Source organism: Dipodomys merriami, unplaced genomic scaffold (genome assembly GCF_024711535.1).
Source record: "Dipodomys merriami isolate MVZ:Mamm:240054 unplaced genomic scaffold, mDipMer1.0.p SCAF_4, whole genome shotgun sequence".
Taxonomy (NCBI): domain Eukaryota; kingdom Metazoa; phylum Chordata; class Mammalia; order Rodentia; family Heteromyidae; genus Dipodomys; species Dipodomys merriami.
Genome location: NW_027205603.1, coordinates 78,477,248 through 78,500,105, shown reverse-complemented (window position 1 = coordinate 78,500,105; position 22,858 = coordinate 78,477,248). Strand labels below are relative to the sequence as shown.

At 39.7% G+C, this 22,858-nt stretch overlaps 1 protein-coding gene across 9 annotated transcripts in view; it reads left to right on the top strand.

The window, feature by feature from the left end:
• Nucleotides 1-22,858, top strand: part of Enpp2 (ectonucleotide pyrophosphatase/phosphodiesterase 2) — a 106,235-nt gene that overhangs the window by 65,211 nt on the left and 18,166 nt on the right. For 5 of the 9 annotated variants that reach the window (XM_069991313.1, XM_069991317.1, XM_069991312.1 and 2 more), the window contains exons 12-19: nucleotides 4,290-4,398; nucleotides 9,653-9,778; nucleotides 13,515-13,546; nucleotides 14,895-15,022; nucleotides 17,008-17,095; nucleotides 17,243-17,330; nucleotides 18,575-18,759; nucleotides 20,989-21,040. In XM_069991313.1, the coding sequence (XP_069847414.1) occupies nucleotides 4,290-4,398; nucleotides 9,653-9,778; nucleotides 13,515-13,546; nucleotides 14,895-15,022; nucleotides 17,008-17,095; nucleotides 17,243-17,330; nucleotides 18,575-18,759; nucleotides 20,989-21,040 (808 nt within the window). The remainder of the gene's footprint in view (nucleotides 1-4,289; nucleotides 4,399-9,652; nucleotides 9,779-13,514; nucleotides 13,547-14,894; nucleotides 15,023-17,007; nucleotides 17,096-17,242; nucleotides 17,331-18,574; nucleotides 18,760-20,988; nucleotides 21,041-22,858) is intronic. The other 4 variants (XM_069991319.1, XM_069991315.1, XM_069991318.1 and 1 more) reach the window with 1 other exon arrangement.

Sequence of the window (22,858 nt, the reverse complement as noted above, 5' to 3'; positions counted from 1 at the left end):
CTAAAATAATTTATACTTTTATACTACAAAACTAAAGCAAACCAGCAAAACCTGTCTTCTATCACAGACTAAGTGACTTACATACATAGATAGCCTACATCATCATGTACTTTCTCTTTATTAACTAAATTAAATTGTTGTGTTACTAATTTAAAATATTCACTCATTTTCATGAAATGGCCAGAAGAGGATGGAAATTGAAGAAAAAATGATGAAGAATCTCCATGATCCTTAACTCTGTACATTTTATTGTGCATAAAGATTATACATACGAGGTCAAGGATAAGTCTAAAAACTAGCAACATGTTGTCTTTGACATGTCATGAAAGATAACATATCTAAAATTCCACTGAAATGTGTCTAGCATGTTATAGTAAGATGAATTCATTTGAAGTTTATGCTTGATTTGCTTAATCTTTTAGTACTTTCTTTTCAGGATGAGTCTCAAAAGTTTTTAAGTGAGATGACCAAATATGGGGCTTCAAGAACTGGTATATAGCTCCTGGTTTCATAGTGTAATGGTGAATGTTCAAAAATATGCTTGCTTTTTATCATTGGCACAATCTTCTCTTTGACCTTCTATGCTTTCTCTGTGACCTCTTGTTCGGCTGTTCTTCTGGGTCCAGAGGCAGAGCTTTGGCTGGCTAGCCCCTATCTTTAGATGGCAAAGAACCCTTCTGAAAAGCAGGGAAATTTCGCCACTTGGTCTCCCATCCTCTTAATAACCTCAGGCTTAAACCTCTAAAATCAGGCTACAGTATGGCTTGTCAGTGAAAATACATGCATTTATAAGCTACTGGATGAAAACTCAGTTTGCCTAAACCCTGTTACTTCTGTGCCTCTAACCTGCTGTAATCCGAAAGGCTCGCCCAGGGAGCATTTGGAATGTTGAAGTTTCTTGCAAGTGGCCTAGCGTTTGATGGGCAGATCTGAGCACTAGCAGAATGTACTTGGTGACCATGAAATGGGAAAATTCCTCTTTTTTTTTTTTTTTTTTGCTTTTCTTGCTCATGAAGTTTTGCCTAAAACTAGAAGCATTCAAACCAAACCAAAACAAAGTCTATGGGGCTGGGTCTTCTGATGGCTTGGCCGGAGAAAGAGGTTGAGACAGAAACAGAGCAGTCCTTGGCAGTTGCTTGCCCTGGAAACAGTGCAACCGCATGGCAGAAATTCCGCATGGCATCCATCGTGGATGCACTAACATGGTTCCCCTCCTGCCCCTGCCTGCATCCCAATGGCTCTTGGAACAGCCCTACCAAGAGAGGCAGCAGCTAGACAGACAGCAAGGCTTGCTGCTTGAATTCACCTTTGCACCATCAACAAATCAGGGGAGGTGTTATTTATTTATTCATTTTTGTCCCCAGCATTTGGAGTTCTCCAACTCAGTTTTTACATCAGATTTTACCCTCTGGATTTTTCAAACAAAACTTACGGCGCCCTCATTCTACCAAATAGAAGGGTGTCAGATAGCAAGGGGACACGTAGGGCCTTTGGTGATTTATGTACCATGACGAAGAGATCCTGATAACTTTCCACAATATACATTAGAGTTCCTCTCTACTGGAAGGTTCTCTTGTCAGCAAGAAGAGCAGTCTCCTGCTGAAAGACCTAATTTGTGCACGGACCAAGGAGGGATGCATATTATTTATTTTATTCCATCCTTGGTTTTACGTCCTCTCCCCCACTATAATCCTTGTCCACAAAGGTGACAGTGCTCTGATATATTTGATAATGTGAACAAAGAGCTCTCCTTCAGTTTCTGCAGTAGAACCACCCATACATACAACTGCATTCTCATCTGCTGATGATCAAGAGTCTAGTATTCAGTTTAGTTGTCAGCTGGTAGTCAATACATGGAGTGCTTTTCATAACCTAGGACTAGCCAGAAAAGCAGGAATTACAGAATACAGAACTTCTGTAATGTCACCTCAGTGTAACCACAGTGGGTTTCTTAGCTGCAAGAAGCTCACAGGACAGGACTCACTTAGAAGGTTTCTCGCTACAGAGATCCTTGAGTATCCTCTCATTCTTGCTGAAAGAACCTTAGCTTTTCAAAGGCTCTGCTGACCCTAGATGGGAAAGTATGAGCTTTATCACATGACCTAGAGGGACAGACGACTTCTGAGTCCAGACATCTCTATCCGCCAGTACAGGAGAGTAGTTATGGTTCACCTCTTACTCCGGCTAAGAGACCTAAGAGGAAAGTTGCCCCTAAGAGGAGACAGGAAAGACCAGTTGCTCCTCCAAAGAAAAGAAGAAGAAAATTACATAGGATGGATCATTATACAGCGGAAACTCGTCAGGACAAAGTAAGTTTTATCTATTGTTCCAAAGCTTTACGGTGGGCAGGTTGGAGTTGAAGATTTCCTTTCCGTACTTTGGTCTGATAAGTACTTTTGGCTAGATAAGTGGTAGAAAAAAACTCGTGTGCCTTGTCCTTGGCCTGGACTCCAGGAACATCTGGTACTAAAGAGGTTTTATATGATGTGCAAAAATCCTGAACTTCTGGCACAATAGAAAGAAGGAGGTGTTTAATTTCTTTAGGGTTTGTTGACCCACACTAGTATTGACATTTAGGTTGGAGTGACTCTTAAAAGGCCTACTGGTTTTACTTATAATTTCACACAGAATCAGTCATGATGGTTTTATTGGTGTTGGTTTTGAGAATAACCCACAGGTAGTGTGGCCACCCTTAAAGCAATGTAGATTAGAACTCAATACAAAGTTGACTTAGGCTAGAGGTCTATACTTTCACGGATTAGAATGGGTCTTGGAGTATGACAAGAGAATAAATAGATAAGAAAAGAATTAGCAGATAGAGTGGTATATGTTTTCTTCTAGTGGCACGGGTCATGTTTACTCTTTCTAGTACTTTCCAAGGCGCCTTTGGTTGTTACTCTTCTTGAGACCTTCAAATGCTTGTGAGGTGGTGCCTTATGAATGTCTGAACTCATCCCTGGGGAGCAGGTTCTCAGTTTTACCTGGTTGTCTTGCTGAGTAAAGGAAAAGTCAGTACCAAGAGTTGACATGTGTTATTCATTTTGACTTCTTTGTCTAGACCAGGATATTGTAGGAGAGCATGGTCTTCTTCGAAAATAAATACAACTTAGTTCCACATCTGTTACTTCCTTCTAATGACACTGTCTCATTCTGACGGTTTTTAAGTTGTGACTTGCTCCTTGGGATAGAATTTAAAATCTATCTAAAGGAAAAAGAAGTTGCCACCTGATTTCTCTGATGGAATGAATAATCTGAGGTGATGTTAATGGCAGCTAATAGTATACATCTGAGTAAAAATGATATTCATATCTCTTCTGGTATTAGCTATGTTGGAGGGATTTCTGGGGTTGTTAGCACAGCTGTAGAACTCATTTCAAGTGCTATCAAGTGTTTGTTCCATTATGAGGTTTGTTCAAATCTTTCCCCTGCACAGTTAGAGAGGAGGTTGAGAAGGGGGTGTGTATATGGGATACTTGTGTTAGAGGCTTCTATTTGAAGAAAGATGAGAGCTGGGTTTTTATTTCTTAAGCTTTGAAAGTTGTTTTTCAGAAAAGTCAGTTTTTGTATTTCATTAGACTTAAATAAGAAGCCTTCTAGAACAAACCCAGTAGTTAATTTTTTAAAGATTCTTATCTCACTCAAAATCAGATGGAAAGATAATCTGAGGACTAGTAGCTGGTTCCTTCCATTCATAAGCTATTGCCCTTAGAAGTTGACAGGTTAAGTTCTTCGGAGTATGGAATGAATCCTGGGCCATCTACGATGTTGTGATTTATGACCCAGTGCAAGGTCACATGATTTGACCCTTGGAACTGCCTTTGATTCACAGAGCACATCCTCTTACCGTAATCCACAGTCTGATGTGATTTTTCCATTGGGAGAAGGCCCTGAAATTCTCTGGTTGACTTCCTGTTTATCCTCACGACTCTTGCTTTTAGAGCATGGTGTTACTTTGAGAAAAATAATTTAATCTCCAAAACGGAATTTTTCTTAGTAATACTTGTGATCTTTTTATATCAAAAAATCTTGAAAGGGATTGGATGAGAGATGTTAATGCTTTTGAAAGAATAAAGTACTTACATCTGATTTCCACATATACACAAACTAATGAAGACAGAATAATCATCCCTAGACAAAGCTCTGCCTCTGGGCCTAAAGTTTTCTTTCCAGAATGCTCTGAGGGTAGAAGATCTGTGGAAATGGAAAGGTAAAAATAAATAAACAAGTAAGTAAAAATGGAAAACAACAACAAAAAACACCTGAGAGGACAAAGTTGTTCTCTCTTCCAGATGACAAATCCTCTGAGGGAAATTGACAAAACCATGGGCCAATTAATGGATGGGCTGAAACAACTCAAGCTGCATCGGTGTGTAAACGTCATCTTTGTTGGAGATCACGGTAAAGCTGTATTTCTTTCTTTGCTAATAAGATAAATAGATATTTCTGAAAGTATTGAGGAGAGGAACCTTTTCCTTCCGAATTCAAGGTTCTGTTCTTTGGTTGTCGTGTGTGTGTGTATGTGTGTGTGTGTGTGTGTGTGTGTGTGTGTGTGTGTGCGTGTGTGTGTGTGTGTGTGTGTGTGTGTGTGTGTGTCCCCATTCACGCATGTGTGTGTGGCTTGGCTGGCATTCTATCACTTGAGCCATATCTCCAGCCCATCTTTTGGCTGGTTATTTTGGAGATGGAATCTCTTAGACTTTCCATCCAAGCTGGGTTTGAATTTTGATTCTCTGGATCTCAGCCTCCTAGGTAGGTAGGATTATAGGTGTTAGACACTGACATCTGGATCAAGGTTCTATTCTTTACTTCCTCTTCCCCATCTTCAGGATAAGGAAAAAAATAGGTCATTATTCAAAAGTATGAGAGAACTCAAGCTGGAGGCATGGATAGAGTGAAAGTGATAAAGTGAATGTGTAACTCGTGCCGACAAAAAAAAAAAAAACAAAAAACAAAAACGAGACCAAACAACAACAAAAAAACCTAAAACCCCAAACCAAACAAATGAAAAAAAAGTCCTACCAAGACAAATAAAAACCATTAAGCAAAAAAGCTAACAAATATATGAGAGAACCTGCAATGACCTGCTGTCTTTGAATTGAAAATAGGGATGTCTATATGACCGCATTCTTTTCAGGAAAGTCCTTTTTAAAGGAAAAAAATATGTTCCTTATGTGATGCAGACTATTCCTTTTGGATTAATGACTTCCTCTGTGAATCTAACACATCAGATGATAATCATCCATTCCTGGGAACCATACCCCAAAAGTCCACAGAGTTTGTGTGGTTGAAAAATAAATTTAAATATGATAAGGTGATGGAAACATAGAGTTCTTATCAAACATATGATGTGTAAGTCAAATGCTTTCTCATAATTTACTGAAGGAATTCAGGGCAAAACCAGAGGGTCTGCTGCACGGCAGAAGACTGAGAATGAGGAAGGAGCAGTACAGCAAGTGGCTTTTATTAAAAATAAATGTTTGCGTGTGGTTTAGGCCAACCTAGAACTCTAGAACTTTATTTATTTATTTATTTTGTCGGTCGTGGGTCTTGAACTCTGGGCCTGGGCGCTGTCCCTCAGCTCTTCAGCTCAAGGCGAGCGCTCTACCACTTGAGCTACAGTGCCACTTCCGGTTTTCTGGTGATTTATTGGAGCTAGGAGTCTCACGGTCTCTCCTGCCCGGGGTGGCTTTGAACCGTGATCCTCAGATCTCAGCCTCCTGAGTAGCTAGGATTACAGGCGTGAGCCACCAGCGCCCGGCTGAACTCTAGAACTTTAATGCCCAGCCTGGCATTAAACTCACAGTCCTGTTGCCTCTTCATACCTCCCTCCCTCCCTCCTTCCCACTCTCCCTCCCTCTCTTCTTTCTTTTCCTTTCTTTCTTTTTCTTTTTTCCTTTCTTTCCTTTTCTTTTTTCCTTTCTTTCCTTTTCTTTTTTCCTTTCTTTTTTCCTTTCTTTCTTTCTTTCTTTCTTTCTTTCTTTCTTTCTTTCTTTCTTTCTTTCTTTCTTTCTTTCTTTCTTTCTTTCTTCCTTCCTTCCTTCCTTCCCTTCCTTCCTTCCTTCCTTCCTCCTTCCTTCTTCCTTCCTTCCTTCCTTCCTTCCTTCCTTCCTTCCTTCCTTCCTTCCTTCCTTCCTCCTTCCTTCCTTCCTTCCTCCCTCTCTCCCTACATCTCTTCTTCTTCTTCTCCCCCCCTCTTTCTTTCTTCTTTCTTTTTTGAGAGGCAGGATTTCTTCACATAAATCAGACTCATTTTGAATTTACATCTTTCTGCATCTGACTTCTGTGTTTGGGGATGATACTGTACACTACCATAGTTGGCTATAAAATGTATTTTCTAAATCACTTAATAAAGTAGAGGAAACTCATAAGTACTTCTTTTTGAGGTGATGAAGAACATCATGAACATTTTGTGATCATAGAGCTGATATGGCCTCTTAGAGCATTCTTATTTCACAGACATGTTGACTGATTTTAGTAAGTGCCTGCTGTATTCTGGAACTATACAATTAAAATAATGATCTTAGAATTTAGGTGGGCTCCGTTCAAGTGCAGTTTGAACGATGCAAAGAATTGATTTTTTGGTAGTTTTGCTCTGCATAACTGGTGAGTCTCCCTAGTCATACCTCCACATCTGGAGTTTTCTGTCCGGAATGTTCCAGAAGATCTAGGAGAAACTAAAAGAAAAAGAAAAACAAAGTTACCCCTGGCAACCAACTTGCTCCTCAGAGGGGACTTTATATTACCGTCTGTAAAATCCAGCTCCATGAGTTTGGTTCAGTGGAGAGCTGTAGAGAGGGTGGAGAATGTGGAGGATAAGACACGGCTGATTCAATTTAAGTTGCCCAGAAGTGTGGACAGCATTTGCTTATATGGGAGACAGACATCTAAGAAATTGATCGTGCCAGTGAGTCGCATGCTGAAGCACTAAAGGTCATGAACAGATTAAAACACTTGCTCAGTGTGCAGGCGTCTAGGGCCATTGGGTTCCCGCAAGGGACCACATCCCTTTCTTAAAAACTGCCATGGCCTTTTCAGAGCTGAGACTTTAAGGTCAATAGGCATTTCAATGGAGCTCTTAAATTATATGATACTTCAGAGCCCTGTATATGTTATGTAGCCTGAGTATGAACTCACTCATCTGTACTACAAGAAGCTATTTCCACCCAGTCAAAGTTGTTGTGGCAGAGAAGTGGGTAGTGATACTGGAGAAGCCATCATCAAACTTCTTTGATGGTGTCTAAAAGTAAAGGAGATTGTTCACCATTGGAGTAGCAGAAGTGCCTGTCTTAGGAATGTAACAAATGGGAGACCTTTCTAGTCTTCCATTCCTAATTATTTGAAGACATTCCTTTCCTGTGATATCATTGTGCTAGAACACAGTAGCTGTTGATTATTTTAATTTTTCTTCCTGAGAGCTTCCATGTTAAAAGATAAGACCTATATATCCTTTGTCCTGTGTTAGAATATGTTTTTCTTGCTCTTCATGCCAAATTATATTTTATAAAAAGTGTAGGGGATATGGATCTAGAATCCTAAGGAATGATAATTCATATTTTACCAGATCTGGGTTACTCTGGATTATAGATGGGTTTTTTGTTTTGTTTGTGCTGGTCTTAGGACTTGAAGTCAGGGCCTGAGTGCTGTCCTTGAGCTCAAGGATAGTGCTCTATCTCTTGAGCCACAGCTCTATCTGGATTTTTTGGGTAGTTTATTGGAGATAAGTCTTACAGACTTTCCTGTCCCAGTCTGGCTTTGAACCAAGATCCTCATCTCTCACCTCCTGAATATCTAGGATTACAGGCATGAACTACTGGTGCTTCTTCAGTATAAAACCTTAGGCATTCTTGTCTTCTCTCTTAGAGAATATGCTTATGTCAGATTGTGCTGAATGAACCAGTAGCCAAAGGTGATATTTCTAAGACCCAAAGTGGATGCTTGAGACTGAGGACAGAATGGAACCTTATATACCAGGCATACCCCAATGCATACATAATTATAATAAAGTCCATTTCTTACCTTTTCTAACTTATCTAATTTATAAATGAGCAACAACAAATAGTAAAAAAATCAAACAGTGGTAAGAATATACTATAATAAAAGTTACATGAATGTGGCTGGGTTTCTTTCTTTCTTTCAACTGCCAGGAAGTTGGTAGCAAAGCGATACACTAGATATTCTGGGTAGGGTGAAGCAGGAGAGCATGCAATTTCATCACACTATTCAGGATGGCAATTTAAAACTTATCAATTGTTTATTTATAGAATTTCCCATTAGTATTTTTGAACCATTATTGAGCATGGATAACCAAAACGATAGAGAGATTTGGGGTTGAGAGAGGGTGGCTACTGTGTATTAAAATATTAAATCTTCATAGTTCCATGCCATTTTATAAATCCCCAAATGACAATAAAAGCTTCAACTAGCTGCTGTAATCTGTGTTTCTAAGACGAGATTGTTTTGATTTTGATTAGTTTTCACAATAATGATTAAGACATTTTCCTTAATGGAGGGCAGAAAGCAAATTTTGGGGTGGGAGAGGAACATTGGTTGGTTGAAAGAAAAAATCCCTATCTAGACTCTTTCTATGTGCTAGTTGCTAGCTTTCAGTTCTGACTAAATCCATTGTTTATAGTGTGTTTGGAGCATTATTTTGTTATTTCAGTTTGGGTGGTCACTGGAACTGACATTTTTCTTTCTCATTATTTGCTGCCAGTATTGTTTTTTCAATAACATCCAAGACCACCATCAGAGACAGAGTAAGAACTGGTGATTATATACTCAAGAAAGGAACTATATGAGAGGGGAAGGGGGAACAGAGAGAGAGGGGGGGGAAGAGGGAGAGAGGGAGAGAGAGAGCATGCTGAATATGACATTTCGTAAAAGAGATGAAGAGAAGGACGAATTGCATGTTCTAGTTATTTATACCACCTCCAGCTGGGAAGCAATCTGAACAATTTTTGAACAAGTGATCGTTTTCATAACAACTATAAATATTTTCTTCCTTTGTCATGCTGTTCTTGCTCATTAATTTAAAATGATCATTGACATGATACATTTTTCATCCTCCTAGTGCTTATAAGATGATATGGCGGGGCTGGGAAGATGGCTCAGTGGTAAAATGCTTGCCTTGCATGCCTGAGGCCGTGGGTTCGGTTCCTCAGCACCACATAAGCAAAAAGAAAAAAAACTGGAAGTGGCGCTGTGGCTCAAGTGGTAGAGCACTAGCCTTGAGCTGAAGAGCTGAGGGACAGTGCCCAGGCCCAGAGTTCAGGCCCCACGACCGGATCCCCCCCCCCAAAAAAAAAGTTGATATGGCTAAGTCAAAGTCTGGTGAAAGTTATATAAAGAATTATTCAAAAACTTAAAAGTTGGGCTGGGATGTAGCTCAGTGGCAAAGCGCTTGCCTAGCAAGTGCAACATCCTGGGTTCGATCCCCAGTACCAAAAAAGAAAAGACAAAAAAAAAAATACAGTTTAAAAAAAAACTTAAAAGTCAAGAAATTAAGTAATATCAAATGTGAAGCTTCCTTCCATGAAGTTGTTAAAAATCAATTAGAGTGATGTGCTGATGTCTTATTCAAAGTCTATGCAAAGGTTTTATGATTTTAATTTTAATATTGCCTAAAAATACTTATTTTTCCTTCTCTCCATAGGTATGGAAGATGTCACATGTGATCGAACTGAATTCTTGAGCAATTATCTGACTAATGTGGATGATATTACTTTAGTGCCTGGAACTCTGGGAAGAATTCGACCCAAATTTAGCAATAACGCTAAATGTAAGTTATTGCTTCTTAAAATATTAAGTGGTTAGAGTGATAATTACAATGGGAGATGTACAGGCCTGTTCTCTGAAGCTAAAATACTTGGGTTATAAATCCTAATTGTCCTAATTGCTTAGCCAACTAATCCTGAATAAGTCACTTCAACTCTCAAGTGATCATTTCTTCCCCTGAAAAAAGCAGACCTGATAAAAGACAGTAGCTACCTCAGAGGATTGTACTGGAAATTTATGCATATTGTTTAGAGTGGTTGCTGGCAGCGGATAGTATTTATAAACATTTGCTCTTGTTTTTACTGTGTGGAAATTGCACTTAATTCGGGACATGTTTATAACTATAAACTTCTGTTTACAAGAGGAGAATTTTTCACCATCATGTTCAGGCTAGCCCCTTAGTTGAAACTAGAGAGCCTCAAGTAGGGTAGGCTAAACTACTTTGGTACCCTGAAAGTTCGCTGGAACTTAGGGAAAGAGGGCTTTTCCCTTTTATTCAAGTAATTTGAAACACCCTGGAGGGAAAAATATCAAACCCGTAGGGATTGGCAACTCTTCCAAAAGATGAGAAACAAACCGAACAGGAATAATCTTGTCACTTAGGTTTTACATGTTCATGTTATGCTATGCTACTTTTTCATTTCATATACTAAGATTTTTAAGTGCTGCTCACCTTGGTTTGGGGAAGTGCACAGTTTTGAAATATGCTGTATTTCAGAAAAAAACTTCTTCAGTGGTTTTTAGCCTTGGGAATAAGAAACCATTGACACCAAGCTCAAAGCTTTGGAAAATTAAAGTGTCCCCCCCCCACCTCAAATGATGTTCTTGTGTGAACACAAATGGGAAATATTCCAAGGTCTGCTCCAGGCAACATTGTGAAATAAACAAAATGTTAGCGTTGCTTTCTTCTTCTTCTTTTTTATTCATGCCCTTTCCTGACCTCTGTGGCGGCTCATCTTTGATCCTCTAGACAGATAGAGGAGACACCATCATTGGCTGTATTCAAATCCTTTGGGTACCACTTGAATTTAGTGTTCACATTTCAGAGCACTCCAAGGAAGACTTTATTTCAAAAGGGATTTTTCTCATCAGTAAATGCAACATACTAAGGGTCGGACAAGCTTTGCTGGGGATCAGTGACCTTGTTACTACTAGTAATGAAATTCTTTGTACTCTATCAAACACCAGGCATATATGATTTCATTTTGAAAAAGACAGTGGAGTGGGGTGGTGAAGAGCTCAAATAGAAGCTGCATGTGAGAGTTCAAATCCCAGCTCTTGCGGGTAATCACTGGGTAAACATTCTATGCCTCATCAGGAAAATAGGCTGGTGGGGAAGAGAGATGATGGGTTCCTGAATTACATTAGTGTTTAGCATGTAATTGAAGTTACATAACTGTTACTATGGAGATGATGCCTTGGTTCCATCTTTTTTTGTTTTTGTTTTTTTTTTGTCGGTTGTGGGGTTTGAACTCTGGGCCTGGGTGCTGTCCCTGAGCTCTTCAGCTTAAGACTAGCACTCTACCATTTGAGCCACAGCACCACTTCCAGTTTTCTGTTGATTTATTGGAGATTAGAGTCTCAAGAACTTTCCTGCTCAGGCTAGCTTTGAACCACAATCCTCAGATCTCAGCCTCTTGAGTAGCTAGGATTATAGGCGTGAGCCACTGGCACCCAGCTTCCATCATTATTTAGTTGAAGAGAGAGAGACAGAGAGAGAGAGAGAGAGAGAAAGAGAGAGAGAGAGAGAGAGAGAGAGAGAGAGAGAGAGAGAGAGAGAGAGAGAGAGAGAGAGAGAGAGAGAGAGTTGGTATTAGGGTTTGAACTCAAGGCCTTGTGCTCTCTGTTAGCATTTTTTGCTCCAGGTTAGTGCTCTGTCACTTGAGTCATACCTTTAGCTCTGGTGTTTTACTGGTTAGAGATGAGGGTCTCATAGACTTTTCTGACTGAGCTGGCTTTGAACCAACCACGATCCTCAGATCTCAGCCTCCTGAATAGCTAATACTACAGACATGAGTCACTAGTACCTAGCTTATATATGGTCTTATTTTTAACCTTTCAATAGTCCTATGCGACATGTACTAATGTCCTCTTTATAGACAACAATTAATAAGTGATTGAGATGAGAGATCTGAACCCAGGCTTGCTGATTTAAAATCACCACCTTTTCTTCACACAAAATATAAAAAGATGAGGACTCTCTCTCTCTCTCTCTCTCTCTCTCTCTCTCTCTCTCTCTCTCTCTCTCTCTCTCTCTCTCTTTCTCTCTCTCTCTTTCACACACACACACACAGACACACACACACAGACACACACACAGACACACACACACACACACACACACACACACACACACACACACGAGAGTATGAGGTTGCCCAAGGATACTCATTTCTCTTCACTATCAAAGAACACAAACTATTCAGTCTGGTCTTTTGGAGGACGGTACCTTTATGAAGGGAAGAGTGTAGTGGTCCATAGCATGACTTGTTCAGCCAGGTGACGTGGATAGCCCCATGTGAAATGCCCTCACCCCTACCCTCCCCCTGTTTCTAAAGCTGATTGGCTTTGTGAAAACTCTAATAGCACGTACTACTCACAGTTGATTTGAATGACCAGAAAGAAATGCCGCCAGGGAATGGAATCTATCCAGGTTAGCCATTACCATTGTCATCATCCCTTACTTTCCATCAAAAGTTGCAACCATAATTTAGCCTCCATTGCAGTAGAATGGAATTTATATCTCAGCTTTGGAGCTCATAGAACCAAGACTGTGAAGCTAGTGTTTGGAGCATGTAGACTCATATTCCAAGGCAACATGCATTTTCAAATACAGTGAACAAATATTTATTAATATTTTTCAACAGATGATAAATTGAGTGCCTACTATGTACCAGGCCATGGGGGAGTCTAGCAGGAAACATATAGACAAGGCCTGCATCCCAGATGCTTGTGTTCCAGGGCAGGCTGTGCTGATGGAAAGCTGCTTTCCTTTTCTGCTGACTCTGTAATGACAGAGTGAAGCAAATTTTTCAAAAACAAAATCCTAACAACCTACAATCTCCTCTTTTCCCCACAATCTCCCCCAACAGAGGACTTGGAGACCATGTAATCCTGTTTATACACAGCCATCATTTACAGAGCTGTGCTTTAAGGGAATTCAGAGTATTAAATTAGCCTTTGTGTTCTGTAGTGAAAAGGGAAGAACTGTATTCATTTGCACAGGTAATTACACCTAAGATATCACCATGGTTCCCAATCAAAAGCTAACTCAATGGCTTAGGAGATTTCATCTTAAACTGGATGATGACTTGTTTCAGACATGTACAGATAAACAGGATGTTATTGTAAAAAAAAAAAAAAGTCCCCAAACAACCAGTTTAGCTCCTGCCATCAAACTGCAGATACAACACTAAATTTGTGCTCCCGAGCACTCATTGCTGAAACATGAAATGAGTTCCCTTAGCATGTTCCTGGTGCTATAGGAAGCAGCATTCCCTTCCAAAAAGAAGACCTGGATTTGGCCAGCAAGTTTGCTATCGGATTTCATTATACTTGCTGCATTGCATCTCACTTACTGCAATGTCAATTGAGGTGTTTAAAAGCAAACGTGAAAGCGATAGTCTTTCAGGGAGAGTGGGCAGGAAGCATTGAGTTTTCTGCTACAAAAATGACTTTCCACAGTGATTATGGTCATGTGTTTTGAAATCTTTCCTCTCTTTCATTCTCTCTTTGCACAGATGACCCCAAAGCCATCATTGCTAATCTTACGGTAAGTGTTGCAAGCTACCAGCCCTCTGCCCCGAGGGCAGCATCCACATGCTCGCCTCCTGTTTGCCTTCTCTGTGGACCCAGTGGAACATTTCTCTCCCGGCCCTGCTGCCCCTTATATTTGGTCAGCTGCAGACTCCCTAAGGGTCTTGGCAATGAGACAAACTAAGATTATATCATCCTTCCATCAGAACTGGGACATAGTTATTCATGATTAATCAAATCTTTACTTTCTCTGGAATAGATCTGCCCCCATCCCATTGCTCCTCCATCCAAGGTAGAAACTTCAAAGGCCTTGAGCACATCACCGGATAAGCCTGCACATGTGTTCTTCTCCCTTCCCGCCCCATCCCTCAGTCCTTAACTTGGAGCACTTGGGAAGGTCTTCGGGTTTGATCACCCTCAGTTATGGATTTATAACTCAGAAATGGATCTTAAAATTTCCTTGTTTTCCCTTGATAGACTGGAGATAGATTCCTCTCTGAAGTTAGCTAACTCAGTGAGAACCTATTTTCTCTCAGCTAATAGAGAGGATGGGGGCTAATAAATTCCAATTATTTGCTAACTGCCTTTCTGTTTGGCTTAACACTGCCCTCAGCTTTCAAGGGAGAGACTATATGGCTCTCTCTGTTTTATATATATTTGTGTATTAACTATACAAAAGGTGTTTTATTATATTTCCATGCATACATATGGAATATAATACCCATATTCTGTAATTTTTTGTACCAGTATTGGAGATTGAACTCAGGGTTTGAGCACTACTATCGCTGAGCTTTTGCTGCTGGAGGCATTTGCTCTACCACTTGAGCCACAGCTCCACTTTCAGCTTTTTGATAGTTAATTAGGGATAAGAGTCTCACAGACTTTCCTGCTCTAGCTGGCTTTGAACTACGATCCTCAGATCTCAGCCGCATGAGTAGCCAGGAATACAGGCATGAACCACTGGTGCCTGGCTATATAATGTATTTTTTATTTTTGGTTGGTCATGGGGCTTGAACTCTGGGCCTGGGCACTGTCCCTTAGTTCTTCAGCTCAAGGTAAGAGCTTTAGCACTTGAACCACAACACCACTTCCCATTTTCTGATGGTTAATTGGAGATAAGAGACTCATAGATTTTCCTCCCCTAGGCTGGCTTTGAATTGCAATCCTCAGATCTCAGCCTCCTGAGTAGCTAGGATTATAGGCGTGAGCCACCTGCGCCCAGCTATATCATGTACTTTTGATCAAATCCACTCTGTTACTCTTTCTTATCCTCCTCCCCCTAACTTTTTAAAACAAATTTTAATGTTCTAGGGCTTTCTCTAATAGACTTTCCATGAAAATACCAATTCTCATTTATATTTTAGTGTAAAAGACCAGACCAGCACTTTAAGCCTTACATGAAACAGCACCTGCCCAAACGTTTGCACTATGCGAATAACCGAAGAATTGAGGATATCCATTTGCTGGTGGAACGCAGGTGGCACGTTGCAAGGTAGCGAGGGGATGGGCTCTCCCTGTTTCTCGTCCCAACCAATTCGTTGGCATCTAGAAACACTTTCAGGTTCTTGATCACCATTAAGAGTAGTATCAGTTGGAAATTTACTGTTTCATTAAAAAATCTTGTGTCTTTGACAATTAATGCTGAGACAATGCATCTCTAAATTCTGAGGTCAACATCTTGTATCTCTCTAGTCTTTCAGTGAATTTGTATGTCTATATTTAATGTTTGAATGGACATTCTATCATCTATTTTTATTACTCGAAGTATAACTGAGATCTTTCTGAATATTCTGTGCTTGTTTGGTTGTTGACACACCTTTGCCTGTGGCAGTGTGTATAGAGAGCTAGAGGAAATGTTAATCTTATAACCTCTGTTGTTGGAGACATTTCTGATGATTGCCTTCTTTTGAACTACAGTTCTTGCTTTGGAATCTGATATAGGATATGTTTGGGGGATGATGCTGTAGACACTTTCCAAGAATCAATCATCAAAGATTTATTCATTTTCATGCCTTGGAAGCAGATTTTATCCACTTACTTTAACATTCTCCTAGCAAAAATGTTGTGAATCTGTTTGGAGCAATAATTGGGCAACGATGTCATGCCCTCTAGCTAGGTACTGAGAGTTTACAAAGGAAGATAATGAAAAGAGATGGTGCTCTAGGAACTTGTACCAACAGGGAGCACTTAGAAAGACAGCAGGGACCCACAGCATAAATATCCTTCTGTCCTTTTGTAAGAGAAGATAGAGTTAAACACAGGATTATGAAGACAGACACATGAAGACTGGAAATGATTAGAATCATGGAGAGCAGGCATGAGGAATTCTCATAGACATATTGCAGAGAGGTGACAGACAGAGTCCTCTGTGAGACCGTTAATGTATGGGGCAACTTAAGAAAGAGGAAATTTGATTCCATTGGCAGGTATATATACAGGTGTATATATATGTATGTATGTGTATATTATACACGTATACACATACACACACAAAATGAGAATTGAGTAAAAACTAAGTGAAAGATGGTAAATGAACAAATTGGTGTACATCAAATCCAGGCATTTAAATGAGCAGTATTGCTTTTATATTTAACTCCTACATTGTCGAGGTAGTATGTGCTCATCCATCATTATTTCCAGTTCAAGGTACTTTTTGTAAGGGTTGAAACCATTTATTTATATTTCTTGGTTTTCCCCACTCATTGCACATCACTCCTAAATACTCTGCAGGTACTTAGAGTATATTTGTGCTGATCAACACGAACTTTGTTCTGGAAAAGGGCCATAGAACACATATGTAAGAGGTGCCTTCCTTTCAGGAAAGGTATGATCAAGAAATGATCTTGATGTATTAAAGGGATGTTTTCCTTTTCTGTTTCTAAGTAAAGATAATGTGTAGGTGAAGCCAGGTTTCTTTTTAGTTTTATCCTTTTAAAGATAAGTCACCTTAGGCTAAATGATTCATCCAATTCTATTCTAGTTGTGTTGTACCGACAGTCAATTTGTATGTAAACGTTCTTATAGAATACAGATCTCCAGGCACTGGTTAAATGTCACACATTTAAGAAGTGCCTACTAGTCTTGGCACTGAGCCTAGTATGGGGTATATGGATGTGAAACAAACACAGCCTTGTACTTGAGAGTCTTACACTCTTGCAGCTAGTGAAGCACACATGCAGGCAGAGCATGACCTGTGTGACTTGGCTTTCTACTTAGTGTAGGGCCCATGACCTCTGCTCAAAGGTCCCCTCTTATTCTGGGGTGATTGTCAAAGTGAACATACTTGGAGGCATGATAAGAAGTATCTTGTCATTACCATGGAAATGATGCAATGAAAATGGAGGAAAAATTGGTATCAAAAGCCCCTGGTCTTCATACATCTGTCTCCTTAGCGAATCCTCTGTGTCCTGAAATTGGGTTTTCATTACAATAATCTTAGGAGAAATCTTGATTGATCATAAAATTCTTTTAATGCAGGAAACCTTTGGATGTTTATAAGAAACCATCAGGAAAATGTTTTTTCCAGGGGGACCATGGATTTGACAATAAGGTGAACAGCATGCAGGTAGGAACTACGATGTGGAATTGTGTGGTAGCGGCACTTCCGATAGGATGGCAGGCTATGTGAATTCGCATGGTCTTCGTTTATAGAGGAAGACTTGCTGCTGGGTATCGGGAATGATTAACTCTTTTTGTTCTTTCTTTTTGGAAGACTGTGTTCGTAGGTTATGGCCCAACATTTAAGTACAAGACTAAAGTGCCTCCATTTGAAAACATCGAACTTTACAATGTTATGTGTGGTAAGTGACTTATTGAATCAAAACCAGTGCAACAGTCTTCAGTGAATATAAGAACTTCCTCTACGTCAGAGAAAGCAATGAGGTGTCTATTTTCTGAGACCTTCTCCTCTCCCTGTGGAAACGTATTCTAACTTGCCTATTGGTGCGAAGGACAGAATACCATCCCCATCTAAGGCTCCTTTGTCTCCCTTCAACAGTTGACTAATGGGGAGTTTTCATAGAGTGGCTCTTGGCAGCCTGTGGCTGAACCAACATAGCATTACAGTTTGACACCACTGGTCAGAGACCTGATGAAGCAAGAGCTCCTCATGGCGTTTTCTCCAACCTCCCTGTCTCACCTTGCAGCCCAGTTAAACCTTTGCCAGCTAGCATCCTGGCCAGCTATTTATGTGCTCCTAATTATTTTTCTTCCTTGAGCTTCTAGTTGCTGAATGAGGACAGCTTTTCCTATTTAGTAAGGGAGTGCCAGGCTGGTGGTTAGAGGAGGAGTCTGTAAGTCGGGTCTCCTGGGTTCTTTTCCCTTCTTGGCTGCTAATTCTTCCCCTGTCCTGCCTCTCTGTTTAGGCAAGTCACTGTGTGCCCACTTGGCAACCATTCATGTGCTCTGAAATCAGCCTGCTCGTCCGTCCCCCGTGGCACTTTAAGGAACAGAGCCCAAACCTCCTCTTGTCCTCACACCTCTTTGGGGTGCATTAGAGGGCAGGCTGTGGTTACTTATTGATTATGAGTCTCAGTGCAGGATTTGTGATTAAAAAGTCCCACAGAAGTACAGGAAAGCTTTGATAGTGGCACCCCTAGTCCCTGAATCGTGACTGTCAAACATAGAGGCAGTCGCTAAGTAACAGACACATAGGCAATAGCTAAGTAACAAATACATAGTCAATAGCCAAGTAACAAATACAGAGGCAATGGCTAAGTAACAAATACAGAGGCAATAGCTAAGTAACAAATACAGAGGCAATAGCTAAGTAAGCTCTGTTTTGGAGAATGCTTCTCTGTGTTCAGGGTCCAGCAATGCATATGGTTATTTTAGGAAGCTGTGAGAAGACATTGTGAGGTGAGACTGGGTTAGGAAGGGTGAAGGGAGTTTTACCCTCCTAAATGTGGTTTTATCCAATTGTCATTTGTGTTCAGAGTTCACAAATTTTTATGAGGTGTCATATGTCATTTAAAAAAAAGTATTTGAGAAGTACCTAGATCCTTTTGTTTCTTTTTTTTTTTTCTATTTTTTTTTCTAAAATCAGATCTCCTGGGATTGAAGCCAGCTCCTAACAATGGAACCCATGGAAGTTTGAATCACCTATTACGTACTAATACCTTCAGGCCGATCATGCCAGAGGAAGTTACCAGACCGAACTACCCAGGGATCATGTACCTTCAATCTGACTTTGACCTGGGCTGTGCCTGTGATGATAAGGTAGAGCCAAAGGTAGAAATCATATTTATGTTTCTCATGGAGGAGCTGCTTGGGTGCACAACAGCATTGTCCAATAGAACTTTCTGTGATGATAGAAATGATTTCTACCTCTGCTGTCCAGCCTGGAGCCACTGGGTGATATGACTGAAGGTTTAAAACTTCCTTGTCATTATTTGGAATTTAAACGTAATTCACCATCTGCAGCTCAGGGCTACCAAACTGGAGAGCACCAGTATAGTACATGAAGAGCAAATTGCTCTTCTGTGAGGTTGCAGCTCCAAGCCAGAGTTCTTTCTTTTGTTCAGTCATGGATCACATGTCTATTAGTGATAGTCCTGACAGGAATCAGGTGGCCATATCAAAGAGGTTTTGAAAGACACATCTTGGGGATTATTTTAATCATGTTTAATGAGAAAATTATTTACAAAGACTAGGCAGGCTGGATGGAAAGTAACCAGTATGGATGGATGGTAAAGTGTGAGGGATTAGCAGGGTACCTCCAAAACATGAAAGAGGAATAATAGGAAAAAGTTAGTAGAATGGCAAAGAGACAAATAGGAAAAAAACACTTACGATGTTTGGTTGATGAGAGCAGCCAATACACTACAACTTGAGAGAGAGAAGGGGAATATGACCCTTCCCCCCCTCTTCTAGTGATTAATAGGAAGGCACAGGGAAGGTTTGCTCTCTGATGTAGTTTCTTGAGGTCAGCTTCCCAGGATATAGAACAGGGTAGGCCTAAGTGTCACATGGATGGAGTGGTGTTCTTGCAAACACAGGCTCTTCATTGCACCATGTTTGGATAGTGTCGAATCCTAAACAAATGAAAAATATTAAGCAATAATTTACTGGTGGAATTTTCTATTGATTAGAGACGAATAGGCTGCCAATCAGTTTCAATAAGCAAGACTTCTACACTAAGTTGGCACAAAGCCAGCTCAAAGCAAGAAAATCTGATGTTGGTTTGTATTGTTTTGTTATACACATTATACACATTGGCCTCAGCAAAATGGAACATAAATATCCCCCTACTCAATCTCCTTCCTCCACCAGTTGCTTCCCTCCTAGGATTCCTAGGGGCCTAGACGTCACAGTGTGGCAGGATTCCCACTGGAGGAATATAGTTTATTTCTTTTCTTCATCCTCCCATTTCATTTTTATCTCCTTCTTCTGCCTTCTTTTCACAAGAACCAAGAAGGCAGGCTATGCTCAGACCTCAGCTGGAGGCTGAAACCTTGAATTGCCAAGGTCAATATGAAGGTCACCTTGTGAAGAGAATCCTAAATACAGTGAATCTTATTATTTGTATCTTGTTCTCTGATTTAGTCTTTATCTAGAGAAGAAGCAGTCTTTGGGATATCTTCTCTTAAACTAGTTTAGAGAAATTCTGGATTGTTTTTATTTGTGGATGTCTTTAAAAAAACTTTCCATTAAAAATAAAAACAAACCTAAACATATAGAAAGGCTATTGAGGTTAGTTCAAGCTCAGTGTACCAAGACAGAAAAAAGAAATCATAACAGATTAAGTAGATACTCTTGTGTTCTCTTCCCCATCCTTCCTTCATATCCAGTTAACTGAGGGTAAGTCTCATGCATGTCTGTGTATTTTTATTCTCTCTCTATATACCTCTTAAATAATGTATGAAGTAATCATGGTATGTCTCCTAAAATAACTTGTGCTATAATTTTTCATGTTACAATTGTTCTATGTATGCTATGATAGTACCCAAATCTTGCAGTTACTTGAGATAGACTTCTGTGTATTAATACATCAAATTACCACTCATTTTTGTTTGTGAATAATTTAATTATATAAATACAGCTTACTGACCTTCATTTTTCCTACTTAAGAACATTTGGTAATTTCCAAACATCTCTTAAAAACAATGCTGAGACGTTATTATGTGTAAATGGGTTTTTGTCCACAAATACTAGACTTCCCTCAGGGGCTATTGGGATGCAAATGTTGCTGAATGATTTCTGTTCTGTTTTACTGATTTGCTTTTTAGATTTGGAAAAAGTAATGTCATAGTTTAGTTTTGGAAGTCATTTTAGTATACCTAGGGATTTAAAGAAACACAGAAACAGTATTATAATATTGTAATTAATTTGTGTGCATGTGCCTAACGTAGCCATCAGGGTACAAGAAAGATAATATATTTCTTTTTTTAATATACATTTTTAAGAAAGAATATTTCTGATTTGCTTTCTTCTTTTCTTTCCTGGTTTTCACACATCAAGAACAAGTTGGATGAGCTCAACAAGCGCCTTCATACCAAAGGGTCTACAGAAGGTAAGAGACTGTTTTCAAAAACACAATGAGATAATGTTGGCTTTTCGTTTATAGAAGACTTTCTATGTATTCCATACAGTAAGCACAAAATTTCTAATTGTACTTGCAATTGTTATTTGTCTTGAAAGTGATTTTTGTATGCATCTAGCGAAGGGTTGTTCTATGTACAAAAGGTGCCACAGTGTCATCGAAAATTCTACTGGTATTTGTATTGTCCTTAGACAATCCATTGGGGATCTAGTGTGTCGTAGTAGCGAAGGTTGCTAATGAGAACTCCTGTAAAGAAAATGGTTGTCATGATTCTAAGTGCTTGTGGCTGTTCCGCTACTGAATCTCACCCACTTTAGGAGTCCATGTATATTGCCTTAGAGAAACCAAACCAGAACTCTGTCTTCATGTAGAGGATCATCTTGAGCTCTGATTCATTCTTCTCTTATTTTACATATAATGTTAACAAGCATGTATTGGGAAATGCTTATACAGTTAGCATATGACAGAAACAAAGAGGATCTTAGTGATTTGTAATAAGAAAGATACATATATTGCTCCCATTTTAGTTCACTGACTGTAGCTTAGTGTGGCTTTGCTCCATGCAGGCTCTATTCTAGAATCCTGGCTGACAGAGTATGTTGGGATGATGGCAGCACACGGAGCTGTGCACTGGGACTTGGTACTTCTGTTGTATGAGGCAGGTCACTAAGCAAAGACAAGCACCCAGTACAAACTATATAGGGAAGGATATTATGTCCATGGAAACTCTGTGAGTGTCCACAAAGAGTTGAGTCTGCTAGTGACATAGCAATGAGCAGGAACAGTAAATCATTAGGAACATGAATACAGTCTACCATGAAAATTCTTCTTTCTGATTATGAAATTCCAGAAAAGTAGAAGAAGAAGAAAAAAGACAAAGCCAAGCAAAATGGAGACGACAGGTTGCTATTTACAATAGGCAACTTGGTGAAGCTTCAAGGGAAAGAATGTATTAAAGAAACACACGGAACCCATGCCGTAGCCCAAGTCATGCTGTACAGATGCATGCACTCCAATGCTCTGGGGACCGCCACTTGAATTATTACCTTCCTTGCCATTCTGTTTATCATATGTGTGCTTTCCAATCTGATTAAGCAGAGGTTGGGCAAACGAGCAGAAGATTTTATTTACTTGTTTTTTTTTTCTCTTTATAAAGATCGTCATCTGTCCCCCATCTCCCTTTCCTCCCTCACCACCCTCCTCCTTCTTTGTTTGATCTCAGAGCACAGAGACCTTTTGTCAAATCTTTGGATGAACCCAGTTTTCTAGATAAGTCTTAGTTGGTAAAAGCTGTCTTGTACAAACTCTACATGTGATACACAATCTCTGGCACTTAACCACCAGTGGACTGGAGTGATATTGTAATTAGAAAAATTGAGGTCTTGCCAGGATCCAAGGCTAGGGAGTCTATGATTTGAGTTTTTCAAATATTTAGTCACTACTGCAAATAAATAGCATGGAGATGATTTTCTCCTGAAAGGGCACATTGATGCATTGTTAATTATGACAGTTTTTTTTTAACAGACTCATATGGTTTTGCTGATTCAAACTCTGGTTGCTTGTAGTGATAAAACATTCTTATCTGTGAAAAAAATTCTTCATTTAGTTTGTTGGGGAGTGTTTTTATGTGAAAAAAATAAGAGCCCTACAACTCAGTACAAACAGCAGCCTCAACCTCCACATATGAAAGCAAGAGGCATCTTCTTAGTGTATTTATGGCTGTCAGGGGTAGCAGGAGCTGTAGTTAGTGATGTCCCTTGTACGTTGCTTAACTCTTATGTGTCTGGT